The sequence below is a fragment of the Calliphora vicina genome, chromosome 4 (assembly GCF_958450345.1).
Source record: "Calliphora vicina chromosome 4, idCalVici1.1, whole genome shotgun sequence".
Classification (NCBI taxonomy): Eukaryota; Metazoa; Arthropoda; class Insecta; order Diptera; family Calliphoridae; genus Calliphora; species Calliphora vicina.
Window position 1 is genome coordinate 39,427,713 of NC_088783.1, and position 18,565 is coordinate 39,446,277.

The 18,565-nt window shown below is 29.3% G+C and overlaps 4 protein-coding genes across 4 annotated transcripts in view; 1 reads left to right on the forward strand and 3 right to left on the reverse strand.

Annotated features, from left to right (window-relative positions):
- The first annotated feature begins 2,021 nt into the window (after window positions 1–2,021).
- On the forward strand, window positions 2,022–2,852 carry LOC135957748 (uncharacterized). Its single transcript, XM_065508541.1, has 2 exons — window positions 2,022–2,095; window positions 2,170–2,852. Exons 1-2 carry the CDS (start codon window positions 2,042–2,044, stop codon window positions 2,749–2,751), a joined length of 636 nt encoding a protein of 211 aa, XP_065364613.1. The 5' UTR covers window positions 2,022–2,041; the 3' UTR covers window positions 2,752–2,852.
- Window positions 2,853–7,399: 4,547 nt separating this feature from the next.
- Window positions 7,400–18,565, reverse strand: part of LOC135956515 (uncharacterized) — a 145,524-nt gene continuing 134,358 nt past the window's right edge. The window contains exons 2-3 of the mRNA XM_065507044.1: window positions 8,106–8,164; window positions 7,400–8,030 (exon numbers count right to left, since the gene is read on the reverse strand). Of these exons, the coding sequence (XP_065363116.1) occupies window positions 7,425–8,030; window positions 8,106–8,159 (660 nt within the window). The 5' untranslated portion in view covers window positions 8,160–8,164 and the 3' untranslated portion in view covers window positions 7,400–7,424. The remainder of the gene's footprint in view (window positions 8,031–8,105; window positions 8,165–18,565) is intronic.
- On the reverse strand, window positions 12,229–12,928 carry LOC135958360 (uncharacterized). Its single transcript, XM_065509265.1, has 2 exons — window positions 12,875–12,928; window positions 12,229–12,807 (listed from the first exon to the last, which is right to left on the reverse strand). The coding sequence occupies exons 1-2, from the start codon at window positions 12,926–12,928 to the stop codon at window positions 12,229–12,231; spliced, it is 633 nt and encodes a 210-aa protein (XP_065365337.1).
- LOC135957912 (uncharacterized) lies at window positions 14,510–15,333 on the reverse strand. The gene is made up of 2 exons (XM_065508755.1): window positions 15,268–15,333; window positions 14,510–15,205 (listed from the first exon to the last, which is right to left on the reverse strand). The coding sequence occupies exons 1-2, from the start codon at window positions 15,313–15,315 to the stop codon at window positions 14,591–14,593; spliced, it is 663 nt and encodes a 220-aa protein (XP_065364827.1). The 5' UTR covers window positions 15,316–15,333; the 3' UTR covers window positions 14,510–14,590.

Sequence of the window (18,565 nt, forward strand, 5' to 3'; positions counted from 1 at the left end):
TTTTCCATAAGATACAACTTTCTGTTGTTACAATTTTCAATTAGTTGAAGCTCTTTGTCTAAGTGAACCGGACCAATGCACTATGGTCCCAAATCGATTTTTTTTTGACAAAAATTCAAAAAAAAATTTTAAAAATTGTTAAAAAGCAATCAAGAAAATATATTTAAAAAAAACAGTTGACAACACTGCTGGTCTGCTAGGCTTTCAAAGTTGAAACTTTAAACACGTATTCTTAAATAAGTGTTAAAACAGTATTACAATTGTATAACGAGCAAACCTTAAAAATAAAGTTATAAAGTATTTCAAAAATGGCAAATGTAGCCCAAGTTAATTAGTTTTATGGCATATTTTTTAATTTTATTTTTGTTGAGTCCTTGTCGTAATTCTTGATATTGTGGTTGTGTAGTTTTCTCGCCATAACCTATAAGTTCCGTGGACCAAAAGTTGTGTTTGGGCACGAACTTGCATGGAAGTTTAAATGTGGAAGTGTTCGCCAAAGTGTGTATTTTGAGTGTATATTCATATCTCGCCAGCATTTTTAAGCAAACACCCACAATTGTCATTTTATTTTAGCACAATTTTTGATTACCCGTACCGAAATGCTTTCGGATTGGACAACCAACGGGCGCAAATATGATGTACTAATAGAGTGGGTTCTTTAAAAAAATCAATAAAAATCTGAATATTAACAAAAAAATCAAAGAAAACAATATATATAATTTTCTTTTACATATAAAAAAAGAGTTCAGTTTGGATACCTTCCCATTTAGTGGGTGTAGAGTGTGGGCGTGGTCCAATTGACTATTTTTTGTTTAAATTTAATTATATGCCATGGACATTAAATGTGCTGAAGTTAAAAGCTCTGACATGATTATTTTAATTTATGCCATAAAAACTGGATTTGAAACCATAGTGCAATGGTTCAATTGACATGGAACTTCACTTTGAATTGCTTTCATATTTTTGAATTGTTTTTAATAATTTTTTCAAAATGGACCCTTTTCTTAATTTTTTTTTTGCTAAAAAAAAAGCTTTGATATTTTCCTTGAAGACCTATTTGGTCTCGTAATGGAATGCGAGTTCGATATCTATAAAAATAAATGTTTTGTAACTCAAAACATGCAATTTTTTACTTTTTTTTTGCAAAATCAAACTTTTTTTTTGCAAAAAAAGAAAAAGGGGCCCTTTTTAATTTTTTTTTTTTGCTCAAAAGAAAGCTTAGGTTTATTCCTTTAAGAGCTTTTTGGTCTCCGATCTTGTTGAAAATTGTATCTGAATTACTATCCCGATCGGAAGACATCGATTTTAAAAGATGGTTCACTTGACGTGAAATCCCCCATATATAAAAACCGAGTACACATGTTTAGTACAAGATGTATCCAGATATTCATATCGATTTATGCTTCTTTGAAAAACTTGGTATAAAAAAATCGATTTATGCTTTGAAAAACTTGGTATAAAAAAAACTGTGAAAAAGTTTTGTATGTTGTGCGGTATTCAGCTTTATAAGGGTCAGTTTTCTATTTCTAGTTTTTATAGTGGTGAGTGTATAAATATATGTATAAGATCGGCATTCCATTTGTAATTTCTACATTACATGTAAATTTGCAACCCCATAAATTATTGTTACATTTATTGAAATATGCTTTCCAAAGCCTAAAAATAACTAACAGACCACATATATCCTATATATTCATTTGTAAATTTTGGTATTTATAAATACCTTTCTACTATGGAATTTCTTTTAAAAAACAGGAAATTTAAAAAAGTAAACAAAATTGAAATAATATTCACCATCGCGATAACGACACTTAAGAGGGGTTAATCATGATTCTGATTAAAACTAAAGACCGCTTGTCAGGTTCAAATTGAAATATTAAATGAGTGATCAAATCTCAGTTCCTGTGTATTTATTTAAAGATAAAATATGCAAAATGTTGACCAAAAGTGAAATGATAAGAAAGAAACATGTCGTATAAAAGGCAAACATATTTATTAAAATTTCATAAGACAATTGTTATTCCAAGTAAATTGTTGCAAAATGAAATTCACTGTATTTGCCATCGTTGCCTGTTTATGCCTTGCGGCTGTAACTGTAAGTAAAGGACTTTCAAAATACATAAGTATTTTTAATATTGAAATTAATATAATAATCTTTTTTGTTTATAGGCCAAATCCACTGGCAATTTTATGAGCGATGATGCTTTAATTCAAGAATATGAATTAATGGCCCAGGATTTAGCTGAGGAAATCATGGATATTGAAGCCCAGACTATCTTTTCGGGCATGTACTGGGTTTTGAAAAAAACCTTAACAACCCTGAAAGGCATTAGTTGTACCATTGATGAAGTTTTAAAAATTCAAGTTGCTGCCCATAAATTTCTTACCGATATTGCTGCTTGCGGTGGTGAGGTTTCCCAAAAAGTCCAAACTCTAATTGATGCCGTTAATGATATTATTGAAACCTGCAAAGCTATTGTGGGCATAAATGAAAGCGTTTGCGCTAATGGTGGTAAATCGTCGAGAGGCGTTGTTTCGGGTGTTAAGGTTAGCCATAAATGTGCTGCCAATATGCTGAGTAAACTTTTAAGATTGAACAAGCAAATACAACGTGCTTTGAAATTGATTATACAAATTAAGAATGTTCCCGGTGATAGCAGCAAGTGTGTCCTTAAGGCTGTTGACACTTTGGAAAAGTATTTCACTGAATTTCCAGCCAATATTAAGATTTGCTCTAAGTTGACTAATTAAATTAGTGCATAGAATTAATATTTTATTATTGTCTAATAAATGTATTAATTTTAATCGATGAAATAAATATACGAGTATAAACTTATAATGCAAAAAATAAATTTGTATTTATTTGCACTAAATGCAGTTTGTAGGTAATAAATTTAGTTAGACTTTTTAACACATTCCACAGAACTAGTGAAGTTTATTTCAATTTTAATTCCAACAGCTTTCTGTATCCATTAATTTTTACTCCCAGAAATATCGAATATTTTTCCTACGTAGTATAGTTGGCTAAATAATCGTTTAGGACACTGAATAATAACGACATCATCTTATTTTAAAAAATTGTGTTGATTTCTATTTTTTAATGGAAAACCATTTGGCAATTCTTAATCAAATACTTTTCTAACTTAAACTTTAGATCCAATTTTAGTTGCAAGTCAATTTCGATGATCAGAGCTGACAAAACGTCAGCTTTACATTTTTATCATGGTGCAGTTCACAAACCAAATTCTAATCAATGTCTTTATATTAATTACGAACCTGTGGTGAATTTGTGTCAATTCTTTTAAACGTAATGTTTAAAAATATTGTTAGAAACATTAATTTTTCATAGATTTTGGATTAAGATCTCAAGATTACAACATTATCAAACTTAACAAAAACATTTGTTGTCTCATGATTACATTGTTAAATATGGTTAGATTCCAGATATGTATGTATATGGGGGATTTCATTTCATATGAACCAGCTTTTGAAATCGATGTCTTGCGATCGGTATGAAATTTTCACAAAGGTTTGTCCTATTGGATAGTAATTCAGACACAATTTTTCAACAAGATCAGTCGAGAACTCTCTTCTCTGCGTTAGAAGTGGTCAAAATTTGACATTTTGGCCAAACAGGTGTTTTTTCTCATCCATGTAGCTTGTTACCTATTGGACGTAGCAAAATGCGTTCCAAATTGTTTAGATAGCTATTTCTTCAATATTTCGAAAAAAAAATGTTTGACATTTTTTTCACGAAATCAAAAACTTTGATGCCTTTTTATACCCTTCGCCATGAGTGGCAAGAGTATATATAAGTTTGTCATTCCGTTTGTAATTTCTACATTTTTCATTTGTGACCCACAAATGAATCGTTATAGATAGCGAAGTCGATATAGCCATGTCCGTCTGTATGTTGAAATCAACTTTCCGTAGCCCCCAAATAACTTACATACATGATTCATATATCAATATATCGGGAATTCTTCCGGCTCGGTTGATATTAAAATCGACAAAATCGGCCCATAAATGGCTGAGATATAAGGAAAAAACCGGGACTACCTCGATTTTTGCCCTATTTTTATCTATATCTGGATTACTAAGTCATTAATATAGACAATATGGATATCTAATAGTGTTTATAAACCGGTTAACCGGATAACCGAAAAACCGGTTTTTCTTCGAAATCTCGGTTTTTAGCGAACCGGTTAATTTAAAATGTTTATTTTCGGTTAACCGGTTTATCCGGTTTTTATCACTCGGTTAACCGGTTTTTAAAATTTGGGACTAAAATTAATAAATCTCATGTTTTTGTGCATTTTTAATATTCATGGTATACGCATTATTGGTCTTATTTGAAACCTAAACTGTATATATTTTTAAGAATTACAATGATTCTAAATAGTAGAGGACGATGACTTTACTTAAAAACTTTTTCAGAATAAATTGCATATAATGAAACTATTAAAAATTAATTCTATAAGTTTAGGCTAAATCTCATTAAAAACTAAGTGATGATTTTGACAAACGTTAAATTGAATTCGATGTACAACCTTCGTTGTTCTTAAAATTTTAATTTAATAACACTAGTTTACAAATCAAACATTTTTGTTTGCTCATGGAATGAAACTTATATTTTTGAGAAGAGCTAGCGACGCTAGTTAATTGACCATTTTTTTTTTTCCCACCTATACGTCAAAATTTTGAGATATATGGGTTTTCATTTTTCACCTGCCCTGAGTACTACTAATGCATACTGTAGTGTACCGAATTGTAGTAATTAAGTATTGACATCGTTTTTGGGTACTCAAAACTCTGGCGAAGCTACTAGATACTTTCAGAGTTGTATTCTTTTGACAAATTCCAAAAAAATTAACGGGGAAAAAATAAATACTGTTTAAAGGTAAATCTTTCCTGTAGATAAACGTTAATAAATCGCTATTAAATACAAAATTCTAAAGTAAAAACTATTTTAAAATGTCTTCTAGAAAGTGTAAAATAAACCTAGACCATTTTTGTTTTATTTGCGGAAAAATTATGCAGTCAAATCGAGGTTCTCCTATAACACAAACACTGCAAAATGCTTATTTACATTAAAAAATTTCGTAAAAGCTTTAGATAAGACAAAAACCAGCATTTCAATATTTATGCAGTGTGTTCCCGAGTCTTTCTGAGGCTAAACTAAAAGAAGGGGTATATGTGGGTCCTCAAATAAGAAAAATTTTGGTTGATACCAAATTTGAGTGTCTATTAACCGATGTTGAAAATGCAGCATGGAATTCTTTTAAACTTGTTGTTCAAGAATTTTTGGGGAATAAGAAAAGTCAAAATTATAGAGATATTGTTGCGAATTTATTACATAATTTTGAACTGATGGGTGTAAATATATCCCTCAAAATTCACTTTTTACATTCTCATGTGGATTTTTTCCCGGAAAAATAAGTGACGACCATGGAGAGCGTTTCCATCAAGATTTGAAGTTTTTCGAGAGGAATTATTAACGTTTTTGGGATCAGAATATGCTACGAGACTACTGTTGAAGTATCGTGAGGGAGACAAATGAAAATAATTATAAAACGAGCACTAAACACTTCAATTTTAATTTTTTGTGCTAATTTAATTTACATTTTTATATGTTTCGTTTTTAATAAATATATCAAAAGTTTGACGTCCAGGATTTTTTTAAATATTTTTTCCGATGTTAGAAGACCTAAATACACAAATCCCCATATGTTTCATTTCATGAACAAAAACCTTGTAAACTAGTGTAATCATTTCGTTAGCTTTTCAGAAATATTACAGGAGAGACAAAGAACGTTCTAAAATCCATGATTTGAAATATTTTTGAATTCTGATAATGGAGATTTATTAATTATTTGGTGAGATTTATAATGACAAATAATCACAGCTAAGAAGAAGTGCGATTGCATCTTATAGGTCCTTTTTTGGGACTTGTAAAATTTTTTGTTTCATATCAGAAATTCGAGGTGATATAAATTTCAAAATTATCAAATATTTAATTCAAAAATTGATTTAAATTTTTTGGTTGAAATTTAATGAATAAACCAATAATTAATACAAGGACTTATTATATATTTAGCAACTTATTTAAATCAATTTCTTTTGACTGAGATAATAATTTTTAAATTTTTACAAAAACAAATTTTAGAGCTGTATATACTTTATTGGACATTTTATGTTTTCTACACATATATGACGGTTAACCGGTTTAACCGGTTTTTTCGATGTCGGTTAACCGAAAAACCGGTTTTTTTTAAAAAAAGCCAATTTTCGGTTAACCGACAAACCGGTTTTTTAAAAAGTCGGTTTTTTATAAACACTAATATCTAATGCAACGATTTATATATGGCTATAGTATGTTGAACCTACAATGGGTCAAAATCGGGAAAAATATTTTTAACCCGAAATTTTTTTTCATAAAAATTTTTTTTGTCATAAATTCATTTTCCAAAAATAAAAAAAAAAATTTTTAATTTTTAAAAAAATAAAAAAAAAAATTAAAAAACTTTAAAAAATTTAAAACAATTTGGAAAAAAAATTTAAAACAATTTAAAAAAAAAATTAATTTTGTTTAAATAATATTTAAAAAAAATATTTTTAAGTATAATTTGGTGAAGGGTAAGCCCTCTTACTTGTTTTTTTTTTAAATTGAATTTTTTTATTTTTTTATCTCAAAAGAAAGCTTAGGCCTTTATCTTGAAGACCTTTTTGGTTGCTTAGTGAGATGCGAGTGGGATACATATTTATCAAAATAAATATTTTGTAACTCAAGATATATAATTTTTTACTTTTTTTTTGCATAAATTAGCTATTAACAATAATTATTTGTGGCAAATTTTGGGTTTCTAGGTCTATTTGGGTTTAGGCCCTATCGTCTCCGTCGGACGGATGGTCATTTTATTAAACAAATGTTTGGACCGATTTTACCCATTTTTAGTACCGCATTTTCCCTAGCCCCTAGCGTGCCTTCAACAGACAGAAGGACGGGCATAGCTTGATCGTCATAGAATGTAATAAGATATATCTCAGAATATATCTGTGGCCATATGGAAGAGTAGCTTAAGTTGACATAAGGGCGAATTTATATCGAAAAAGCTATTAAGAATTAAGAAAATGTGTCAAATATTTTCAATTTACCACAACTTTTTTTAAAACTCGTACCTTTGATGTCTAATAAATTTATTACCAAAATTTGGAATATTTCAAAATTTCATTTTTCGACTTAAGCTATTCTTCCATACGGACACAGATATATACTCTACCTCAATAATTTGCTACTAGCAGTATAAATTCAATTAAATATCTCATTTCATTATTTTGCAATTATTTTTATTTAAAAAAAAACACCGTTATAATCATTAAAAAGGCCTTCACGACTATTGAACATATAAAATAAACTTTTTCTCTTAATTCTTTTTGAATAACTTGGAACAATATTTAACATTGCCAGGGAATTCATTTAATACACTACCCAAGTCTTGAGCAGCAGTGTTGGCACATTCGTTAGCCTCGCCAGGTACTTTAGGAATCTTCTTAATCAAACGGATAGCGGTCTTAATTTGATTCTTCAATTTCAAAGTTTTACCCAACAATTTAAAGAAACATTTGACAGGAGTTTTAGAGCGTAAAGTGTCAACAGCTACATCATCAGCATCAAAAGTGGTTGCAGAAGTATTACCACAAATATTTTCATTAACATTAATGATATTGGTGGAGGTGGTGACGATATTTTTGCAAGTAGTGATTAATTTTTGCACTTTAGCGTTCACATCATCGCCACATTGTTGGATGTCATCGAGGAAAGTTTCAGCTGCTCCCTTAATTTCATAAACCTCCTTGACGGTACACTTGACACCTTTGACGAAGGATATGGCTTTGCGTATTACGAAATAAATACCAAACCATGAAATGTACTCTTCAATATCGGTGACATCTTCGGCAACATCATTGGCCACATATTCGTAGTCGTTGTCTAATTCATTCTCCAAAGAGGAGGAAACTTCAATGTTGGCCTATAAAGAATAAGAGTAATTTCAAATTTCAAGGATTTTTCAAATCCTTTATTTATTTATTTATTTATTACTTACACTCACGGCCACCAAACATAAGCCTGCCAATAACACAATTAAAGAGAATTTCATGTTTGTTTTTTTCAGGTTTTCAACAGTTTTTCTAATACTTAACAATTTTGAGACTCTCATATTTATATGGAAATTTTCGCTGATTTTTTCTATGATTTCAATATTTTTGTTTATAAAGTGCACGCGTAGTTGTTATACTTGAAGATTAGATTTTAACTGTCAATTGTGTCTTATTAACGTAATCTAAGTATGTGAACCAATGCGTTTTTAAATTGTTTTTTTTTTGTAGAAAGTCTCACGATTAATTTTAAATATATTTTTTTTATCTTTTATGCTTTTTTTTCTATTTTGAACTAAATTTTTGATTGAGTGGAAGGAAGTTATGAATAAGGTCAATGTTTCAGAAATGCTAGACACACATGAACCAGAACAAATAAATAACAATTTTTAATAAGTTTGTTGATTACCTGAAGAAAGCTAATTCGATAATAGAAAATTACAGCTAGGGCCTCTCAATTGCCAAATTGATTAACTTCCTAAATAGTCAATAATTTTGTTAACAAAATTTAAAATTTTAAACTCATTCTAGTGCGATGATCGCACCTATGTGTCGTTCCATATAACCTTCTCATCTATATAAGCAATGCCGACGTTTAGGCGCAAATTAAAAAGTATTTGATCAATAAATTGACTTGAAGTTGAATTTAAAATCATGTCTGAATAGTTATTAATCATTTTGCTAGTAAAGTAAAAATTTCATTCAATTCAAAGAAAAAGTAAGTAAAATTTCGTCTAACTTTCAAAAAACATATGAAAGATATATATTAATTTGGCTTCCTATATTCTAATAGCCAATAATAGTAATTTAAATAGATGATATTTACAATATACCTTGACAATAAAGATTGTTGATTACTCCCTTGGCAGGCTGGAAAATGCATTTTAATTTGCAAATTGTCTAAAATTAATTTTCAGTTGTATTCTTTGAATTATTACAGAATTAAAATTTAGTTTTTAATTTTATTGAAAGTGTTAACTGAATATTAGATCATGGATGTATGTAACTCAATAGTTTCCACATACATACATTCATACTTCATTCCTTTCAATCTAACTTGTGGTGTTGAAGATTCGCAATGTTTTCAGTTTATTTAGAACACATATTGAAGCAAACATTTCGTAGACCTTGGCATTTTTGAATTTTTGCGTTGATTTTAATTTCATTCATAACATAATTCACTAAGTAGTTTTTTGATAAGACTTTTGCCAACTATCTAATCAATCAGCATGTAGGTATATTTCCAGACAGGATGTCTAACGATTAATTTTAAACAATGAATCGATTTCTTGGCTATTTATACCCTACACCACTATAGTGAGGAGGGCGTATTGGGTTTCTGAACGTGTTTGAAACGTCAATAATTGTTACTGTTTTCAACCATCTCCACGCGCACTTTAAAATATATCAATCTGCTTATGATCACTTTCTAAGTTGATTAAGCGATGTCCGTTCGTCCATGTGAAACTCAATTTGGTAGATTATTCGATGAAATTTGACACACACTTGGAGAAGGGCCTATTGAATTTGGTTAGAATGGATCCATTATTTCTCAACTGCTCTCTGAAGTGTTATCTACATAAAACTCTTCACAAGTATGGGCATTTTTTGTCATAGTACGTGACATTTGAACACCTGTAGAGTGGCATAGATTTAACAAAAGTAAGAGTAACTGCAAGATAATTTGGTATTTATGTTCCATTCAAAAGGTACTATATTTAAAAAAATAAGTACAATCGAAAAATAACTGCTGAAATAGCGACATTTTGAGGTACATATAAAAATATGCGAATCGTGAGAGTTTTTTTCTTATAATTTCTTGCACTAAACCAAATATTTTTCCATTACAATCTGTCATATTTAATTTAAATAAAAACAATTTTTGAATGATTTTATAATAAATAAAATTTAATATGTATCGTACGTGACATACCGTACACGACAGACTTTATTATAGTAAAACAATATACATTAACTATATACAAAAACTAAAAAAATAAATAAAAAGTATATTTTCGGCTTCAAAGAACAACGTGATAATATCAAAAAAAAAAAAACAATTAGAGTCAAATACACTTAAATTATTATTTTTGCTCGTAAAAAGTTGTAATAAGCTCAAAATACCTTCACATAGTAGAATTTTAGTGTGTTCTCCTACTTAAATCATCTTAAAACAAAAGGTTTTTTTTTCAGTCGTGGTTGTCATTCTCATTGCCCATATGCAAAAAACTTGTAAATGTAACCTTCAAGCTAAAAGGTAAACAAAGCAATGTGTGTTTGTGCAATTTGTTGTTGTAAATAAATAAGAGAAATAATTAAACAACAGTTTTAAGTGAGAGTTGTTTTTTAGACAACAAATAAGAAAAAGTCACACACTTTTTGAATTTTACCATTGTTTTTTTATTTTAGGCATATGCAATTATAAGTAAATAGATATTTTCTAATATCTGCAGAACAATAGTTGTGGCAGTCTTCAAACTTTATACGAATCAATTTCTTATCACTGCATGAAGTTTAACCAAAAATTGGAGGGGTCGGAAAAGGTGGTGAATCACCCTCCCATGCCAAGTAAGTTCATAGTTAATTTTGAATATCTGGTTAATTATAATTTTAGAAGTATTTAAGCTTTGAATGTATCAATTTATTGTCCCTGTACGGAGTTTAGCTAAAAACGTATTTATTCCTTATCACTGTAGGAAGTGTAGCTAAACAAGTAACAGTATATTCGGCTGTGCCGAATCTATATACCTTCCACCAAATTATACTTTAAAATAAAAATTTTAAATATTTTTTTAATTTATTAGCAAAAATAACTTTATGGAAACTTTTTTAATTAAAAAAAAAAATTTTCAATTTATTTGTAAAAAAATGTTATAACCTAAAAATTTCTTTTGGCGAAAATTCGGACTTAGTTATCTAGATATGTATATGTAGATCAAAAATCGAGGTTGTCCTGGTTTTTTCCTTATATCTCAGCCATTTGTGAGACGATAGTAACCGAGCTGGAAGAATTCCCGATATATTGATGTATGAAACATTTACTATGTAGGTTATTTAAGGACTACGGAAAGTTGATTTCAACATACAGACAGATAGACGGACATGGCTATATCGACTTCGCTATCTATGTCGATCCAGAATATATATACTTTTTGGGGTCGCAAATGAAAAATGTAGAAATTACAAACGGAATGACAAACTTATAGATATCCTTGTCACTCATGGTGAAGGGTATAAAAAACAATCAGAGTCAAATTAATTTCTTACTATATACTAGGGTGATCGATTCTTCGACATTTTTTAGAAACCGGTTTCTTCGAAAAGTTGCAATTTAATATAAACCGGTTTCGGTTTCGGTTTTTTAATAATAACCGGTTAGCCGGTTTTTAAAAATATTGAAAAAAAAGATTTATTTATTAAAATAGTAGTTATTAAAACAAAAACAGTTCATGGAAAAACATAACACAACAAAAATGAGATCATATAACAAAAAATTATCCTTTTTAAAATTCTTAAAAGCTTTTTAATACTAAGTCTATTATATACCAATTAAAGATAGCCAGTTTAAACTGTTATGTTTGCTCTTAAAATATAATAGTAATCGATCTTGAAAAAAGTTTCAAGGGTTTTATTTTTTCAGTTGTGGTTGACATAATCGTGGAATTGCCCATATGTTTTTTGTCAGGCCAACTCACTTTATAAAGTTCCTCCTCGAAAATCCGTTAAGCGGGCATAAATTCTTTGAATACATATATCGATCAGAATTTTGAAACAAGTTATTCTTCCCTTTTAAATCAAATTCGAGCAAAAATCACTTCTATAATTTTTTTTTGAGGATCGGTTCATAATGTTCCTTAGCTCCATTAATAACTTCGACCACATTAGGTTTTTAAACATTTTACAAATTTGAATATCATAAATCTGAAATTTTTTAATTAAATGTATACAGAATAACCTTCACAAAAACAATTGTGATTTTTTTTCGCAATTAGCTCTGATTAACTCATTCAATTAAAAAAAACTAAATTTCATAATGTTCGTCAAACATTTTATTTACAAGTATTTAATAATTTAATGAATCAATTTGGAACAAAACTCAATTTTAACTGGAAATTTTATAAAGACGCTTTCCAAATCTCTAACAGCAGTAGTTACACATTTGCCAGTCTCATTAGGTACTTTTGTAATGATCTTAATTAGTGTTATCGCATCCTTAACTTCATCTTTCAATTCTACAGTCTTCTTATACAATTTCTTAAAGCATTTGGTGGGGGTTTTAGCATTATCCGATTCCTCAGGCTTAGTTGAATTACCACAGATATTTTCGTTAACATGAAGAATATCATTACACAATGAAATTATAGTTTTGCAGGCATCAATTAATGTTTGAACACTGTCCGTGACATTATTGCCACACTTTTCTATGTCATCGATGAATTTTAGAGCGGCTTCTTTAATTTCTAAAACTTCTCGAACGGTACATTTGACACCCAATATTATGGACAAGGCTTTGCGAATGACGATGTTAAGTGTAGACCAAGAGATGAGATAAGGTTCAACACCGATGTTACCTTCGGCAATATCGTTGGATACAAATTTGTAATCTTTATTTAATTCATTGTTCAAAGTGGAGGATGTAATAATGTTGGCCTAAAAGGAAATAAGGAAAGATTAATGCAAATTGTTATTTGTTTTTTTAACTTTATTTAAAACTTACACTTGCTGCCATCAAACAGGAGCTAGCCATCAAGAGAATTATGCAGAATTTCATGTTTGCTGTTGCAGTTTTTAAAAAAAAGTTTCTAATGCACAACTTATATTAGGTGTAGGTATTTATACGAAATTTTTCCTAGATATTTGCCAAAGATTTTAATTGTTTATAACTTAATATAAGTTGTCGGACTTTGATAAGATTTAAACTGCCAGCTGTTTACTAAACGTAATCTTAAGGTGTAGGTGTTTTCGCAGACGGGAATTTCATTGATAAAAATGTATTTAACACATTACCTGTTTGATTATTGATTTTGGTTATAATAAATAACTACTACTTGGTTTATATTTATTATACATGATAAACTTTATAATAATGACTGTTTCATTGAATTTGTCCAAATGTTAACCAAGAATAATTAAATGTTATTTTGCGCCTAAAAGTTAGCAATATTTTTATAGGCGAAGATATGTACGATCATCGTACAACAATGGGTTTCAAATTGTTAATTTTATTAACAAAATATGAGTGATCGCAACTCTCTTCTATTAAATACTTATTTAGAAAATGTTTCAATATAAAAGATGGATTTTTGTAAGAAATACTACAGACTCGAGCTTCTTTTCTCGATTAAAAACTTAATTGCAAATTGGCAATATGTTATCAAAGCGATGTGTTTAGTCAATAATGAATGATCGCCCCTCTGCCTGACGATTTGTTTATTTAGAATTTTTCAGTTTTTTCATATAAAAGATAATTTTTTTGTGAGTAATATGGGATCACACAGCTTATTTTAAATTTGCTTAGTTATTGATGATTTAATATTTTATAACTTTATCATATAATTTTTTGAATTCGTTATATAAAAGGCAGATTTTTGGTCGGATCTCAACTCGAGCTCCTTTTCTATATTAAACGATTATGTAAGAATTTATTCTGATTATGGGTGATGACAAAGTTATAGACGATACAAAATTTTTTAGTGATTTTTATATAAAGATCGATTGTTAAGAAATATGATTGATTGATCACAGATCACGCTTCTTTTCTCGACCGAGCGCTCATTTACCGGATTAGATTTTTGAGGTTTTCATATAAAAGTACGATCATTGGTGGGAAATTTCAGTGGTCGCAGATCGTGCTCCTTTTCTGGATTAATCTATTAAATACGAAGTTATTGACAAAATACTACTTTTTGAGTTTTTCATATTAAAGTAATATTTTTGTAAAATTTTTAAAATATTGATTTTTGGTAGGAATCTTCCGATTTAACCCTGATGATGAATGAATGATGAATGACGATTTGGCGAATTTGTTATTAACAATTATCAAGTTCTTTATATTAAAAGATCGATTATTGGTGAGCAATATAAGAGATCACAGATCGAGCTCCTCTTCTCCAATAGACACTTAAGTTCAAAGTTTCAGAAATATGAGTGATCACATACACATTTTTGAGTTTTTCACATAAAAGATTGACTTTTTTTAAGATTCATTTCTCCATTTGATATTTATTTACAAAATTGTGATTTGCGAATTTCTCACATAAAACTGTATTTTAGGTTTTTTATATTAACAAATTTATGATTAATAAAAATACAATCATGATTTGACATGTGCAGGTGCATTTTTATTAATTTTTTTTTAGCAAAATCATTTCTTAAAATATATATCTATATACTTAAAGAAATAATCAATTTCAGTTTCAAACTCTCAACCAATTTAATTCAATAATTTGGAACAGTATTTCACCTTGGAGGGGAACTGATTAAATACATTTCCCAAGTTTTCAGCGGCAGTGTTGACACATTCATTGGCCTCACCGGGCACTTTGGGAATCTGCCTAATCAAACGAATGGCACGTCTAATTTGATACTTTAATTTCATAGTTTTACCCAACAACTTAAAGAAACAGTTGATTTTGGTTTTTTGTACAACAGCTTCCATGATATCATCATCTGACTCTAAAGTGGTGGTAGAAGTGGAGGTGCCACCGCAAATATTCTCATTTACATTAATAATATTGTTGGAGGTAACGATGATATTTTCGCAAGTTGTAATCAATTGTTGAGCTTTGGCATTAACATCATCTCCACACAGTTGAATTTCATCGAGGAAAGTTTGAGCAGCATTCTTGATGGATACAACTTCCTTAACAGTACATTTGACACCCTTAATGCCGGTCAAGGCTTTGTGTATGATAAAGTAAATGCCCAACCAAGGTATGACATAAGGATCTACATCAACTGGGATATCCTCGGCAATATCATTAGCCATATACTCATAGTCAAGGTCGTCAAATTCATCCTCGATGGAAGAGGATAATTCAATGTTGGCCTAAAACATTACGAAAATTATTATTTATTGAAAAGTATATTAAAATTTATTCATAAACTTACTGCCACCAAACACAGACCGCATAATAACACAATTAACGAATATTTCATGTTTGCTGTTTAAAGAAAAATTTTCTAATATTTACAATTTCTAAATATTCATATTTATAGAGAAATTTTGTTATTAATTCCAAGTTCAGTTAAGCACTTTCTTACCTCCAGATTAGATTTTATATACATACCAATAACAAACTACCTACCATCGTAATCGTTATCGTAATATTTTTTAATTTTCTGGAGAGGTCTTCGCGTGGGGAGATAGAATCTAGCGATTAAATTTAAATAAATGATTTGATTTGTTTGTTTATATTTTAATTGTTTATTATTAAATTTATTTAATAATACTTCACTATCTTCTTGTCGAATATTTCCTTTGATGATAAAAAAATATTTTGTTTAAATATTTTTGCTATTGTTTTGCTTTAGATCAATGCTACGTGTAGTTATCGATAAATTGCAAAACAAAAATACCAGCTTTTAGTTTTTCTGTACTCGAACCTGAAAACTTTATTGAAAGAAAGGTAAAACTTGCTCCAGTTTTAGCTAGTGCCTTCACATACTGCTACATAAGTCCCAATTTGATGTGAATGATTCAATGGTCTATTCGGCTCTGTAATTTAGCAGCACAAAAATAGAAGACGGAAATTGTCACTTAAGCGTCTCTTAGTAATCTAGAGTGTAGCCACTTCAAACGTTTTGTGAGTAATTCCTACAAACTGGTTTTATCCAAATTGTGTTGATATAAATAATTCTCATAAGGTTTATTTGTGTCTTTGCTTAAATATACTGATATTCCATGTAACATAGTGTGAAGTCAATAGTCACTTTAGTGTATCTTAGTAACCTATAGTGAAGTCACTTTAAACGTTTATTTTGTACTACACTTCAGAAAGTAGTTATTTCACCCACCAAAAGCAATCTATTGGAGAGTTGTCGCAGAAAGGTTCGTTTACAAGCAGTCGTTTATTGGAGTGCTGATATGATATGTCTTTTTAGCTGGCCAATAGCACCCGTACATGTAAAAATAACTAGTTATGTAGCTGATCAAGTATCCAGTTAGGTAGCTAGCAAGGAAACTGGCGCTATGTAATCAGTATGTGAATCCAATGCGCTGACTACTTGGACCAGCTATCAGACAATCTCATTGTAATCAAAAACGGTCAATTGATCCCTGCTTAGGACATGCACGTGTTAAAATAAATAGTCACGTAGCTAGTTATGTAACTAGTTGTCACCCTAAATGATGTGTAAAATCGCTAGATCGGGACTGTCTCCTAGAACTTACAAAATAATAAAAAAGAATCTAAATGTTAATTTGGATTTGTGCCACTCTGTTTAAATATTAAATTTGAGAAATTAAGTTTATATTAGAGATAATATTCATATTGTAAGGTTTTTTTATGTTACGTTATTTTGCATTTTAGTTGATGATGTTGTACATACATACAGCTGCGGTCAAAATAATAGCAACATGACATTCATATTGTTATATTAAAATATTACGTAAAAACTGTTAAATTAATTTTTGTTGTTTTTGTATTAATTTATGCTTAATTCAATAAACTTTCAAACATTAAAAATAATTTTGAAAATTACCTACTACCTACCTACCTACGAAATTCATCAGTCAAAAAATAGCACCAAGATAGAAATCGATTAAAATAAACAAAAACTAACCATCACAAAATTTAATTTAGTAACAATTATTATGGTTTGTAACGTTCTTAACACGTTATTATTAAAAGTAAAATATTGCTGCCTTATTTTTTGGCAAAAAAGAGATCGACCACCTCCTAATTTTGTATCCAACTTGTATGCCAAATATATTTTTTCATTCCCCAAAATAAATTCTTAAATATTTTTGGTTTCCTTTTACCCTTTTTGTGACTGTTGGCCATCTAGTTTTAATAAAATTATGTTTTGGGATATCGCATCCTGTGCCACGACATTGACCTTTTAGCTTGAAACCCAAATTTATATCAATTTATCATTCCATAGATCATTCCTAGGGTCATAATTTCTTTGATTTATATCTGAGTATGATTTTATCAAGCATTTGATCATATAATATTGAATTATTTATTCCACATATTCAATATATTCTTCGAATGTTATAGTAGAAAAACCACGATCAAATTATAATTTTAAAATCTGTGTGTTTTTAAGAAAAGATGAATATATTATCAATTTTAGTTGAAATTGGATTCGGAGGACATTCTGTAGAAGTCTGATATCAAACAATATAATTTGTTTAATTATTTGACCAAGAAGTTTTTTGGTACTTGAATGTTGAAAAATGATAATGTGACTTTGGAAATTTTACCTTTAATAGAGGATGTTATATTGTTATTGATAAAACTTTTCTAGGATTTAAATAATTTAAATTTTGTTCATGTAATGGTCAGTGAATAACTGCAACACTAGTCGCCACTTTTGAACACCGTGCAGAACATAAATGCCTGATTTTCGGAACGGTGGACCAAGAGTGTTATGATTAAAAGCGATAAGCGGTTTCGCAACCTGAAATTTATATTTTTATTTCATCGCAATATTTTTTAAAACCATTTCTAAATATCTATAAATAGTTTTTTTCTGAATTAAGCTAATTGTATGTTCAGAAATCATAATTTTTTAAACTAAAGCCCACATACACCACTTTTTTTGTTACTAAAAAAATTTTAAAAGTAAAATAATTTTTTTTGTTTTAAATTTTATTCATTTCGATATAAATTAATTCAAATTATAATATTATGGCGATTTTTTAAATCGAAAACATAAATATTCTATATTTTTTCGACAATTTCTTACGATGGTGCTATTATTTTGACTGCACACAATCTGGGTATTTTTCAAAAATACCATATAATTGATTGAAAAGTTAATTTTTCTTAAAGAAAACTTTACTCATAGAAGAAATAGAGATTAATTAACGATCTTAACACATTGACTGCCACGTCGGACACATATGTGTGACACTGCCCTATGCGGTTTACGCCACGTCGGACACATATGTCCGACACGACTTTTATTCTCTCTAGCCATGTCAGACAATAGTGCTAGATTTTAAGAATTTTTTCGATGTTGTCTGGAAGTTTCTCATCAAAACTGTAATCTTCACATTCTTCGTCACTTTCAGAACTTGTACTGAGTATTTTTTCTAACTCAGTATCCCATAAAAAATTCCAAAGAAAATCCTGTGGCCCCCAGCATCTTATTTGCTGAAAGTGCCTTGGCAGTCAATGTGTTAAAATCACTATGAAAATAAAAATATTTTCCAAGTTGATTGCTTTAAGGTTCTGTG

Excerpts from the sequence above, each read along its gene's own strand:
- LOC135957748 (XM_065508541.1), top strand. The coding sequence starts at position 2,042 with ATGAAATTCACTGTATTTGCCATCGTTGCCTGTTTATGCCTTGCGGCT. Across the intron at positions 2,096-2,169 it reads TATGCCTTGCGGCTGTAACT|GCCAAATCCACTGGCAATTT; the intron begins GTAAGTAAAGGA and ends TTTTGTTTATAG.
- LOC135958360 (XM_065509265.1), bottom strand. The coding sequence starts at position 12,928 with ATGAAATTCTGCATAATTCTCTTGATGGCTAGCTCCTGTTTGATGGCA. Across the intron at positions 12,808-12,874 it reads CCTGTTTGATGGCAGCAAGT|GCCAACATTATTACATCCTC; the intron begins GTAAGTTTTAAA and ends ATTTCCTTTTAG.
- LOC135957912 (XM_065508755.1), bottom strand. The coding sequence starts at position 15,315 with ATGAAATATTCGTTAATTGTGTTATTATGCGGTCTGTGTTTGGTGGCA. Across the intron at positions 15,206-15,267 it reads GCGGTCTGTGTTTGGTGGCA|GCCAACATTGAATTATCCTC; the intron begins GTAAGTTTATGA and ends GTAATGTTTTAG.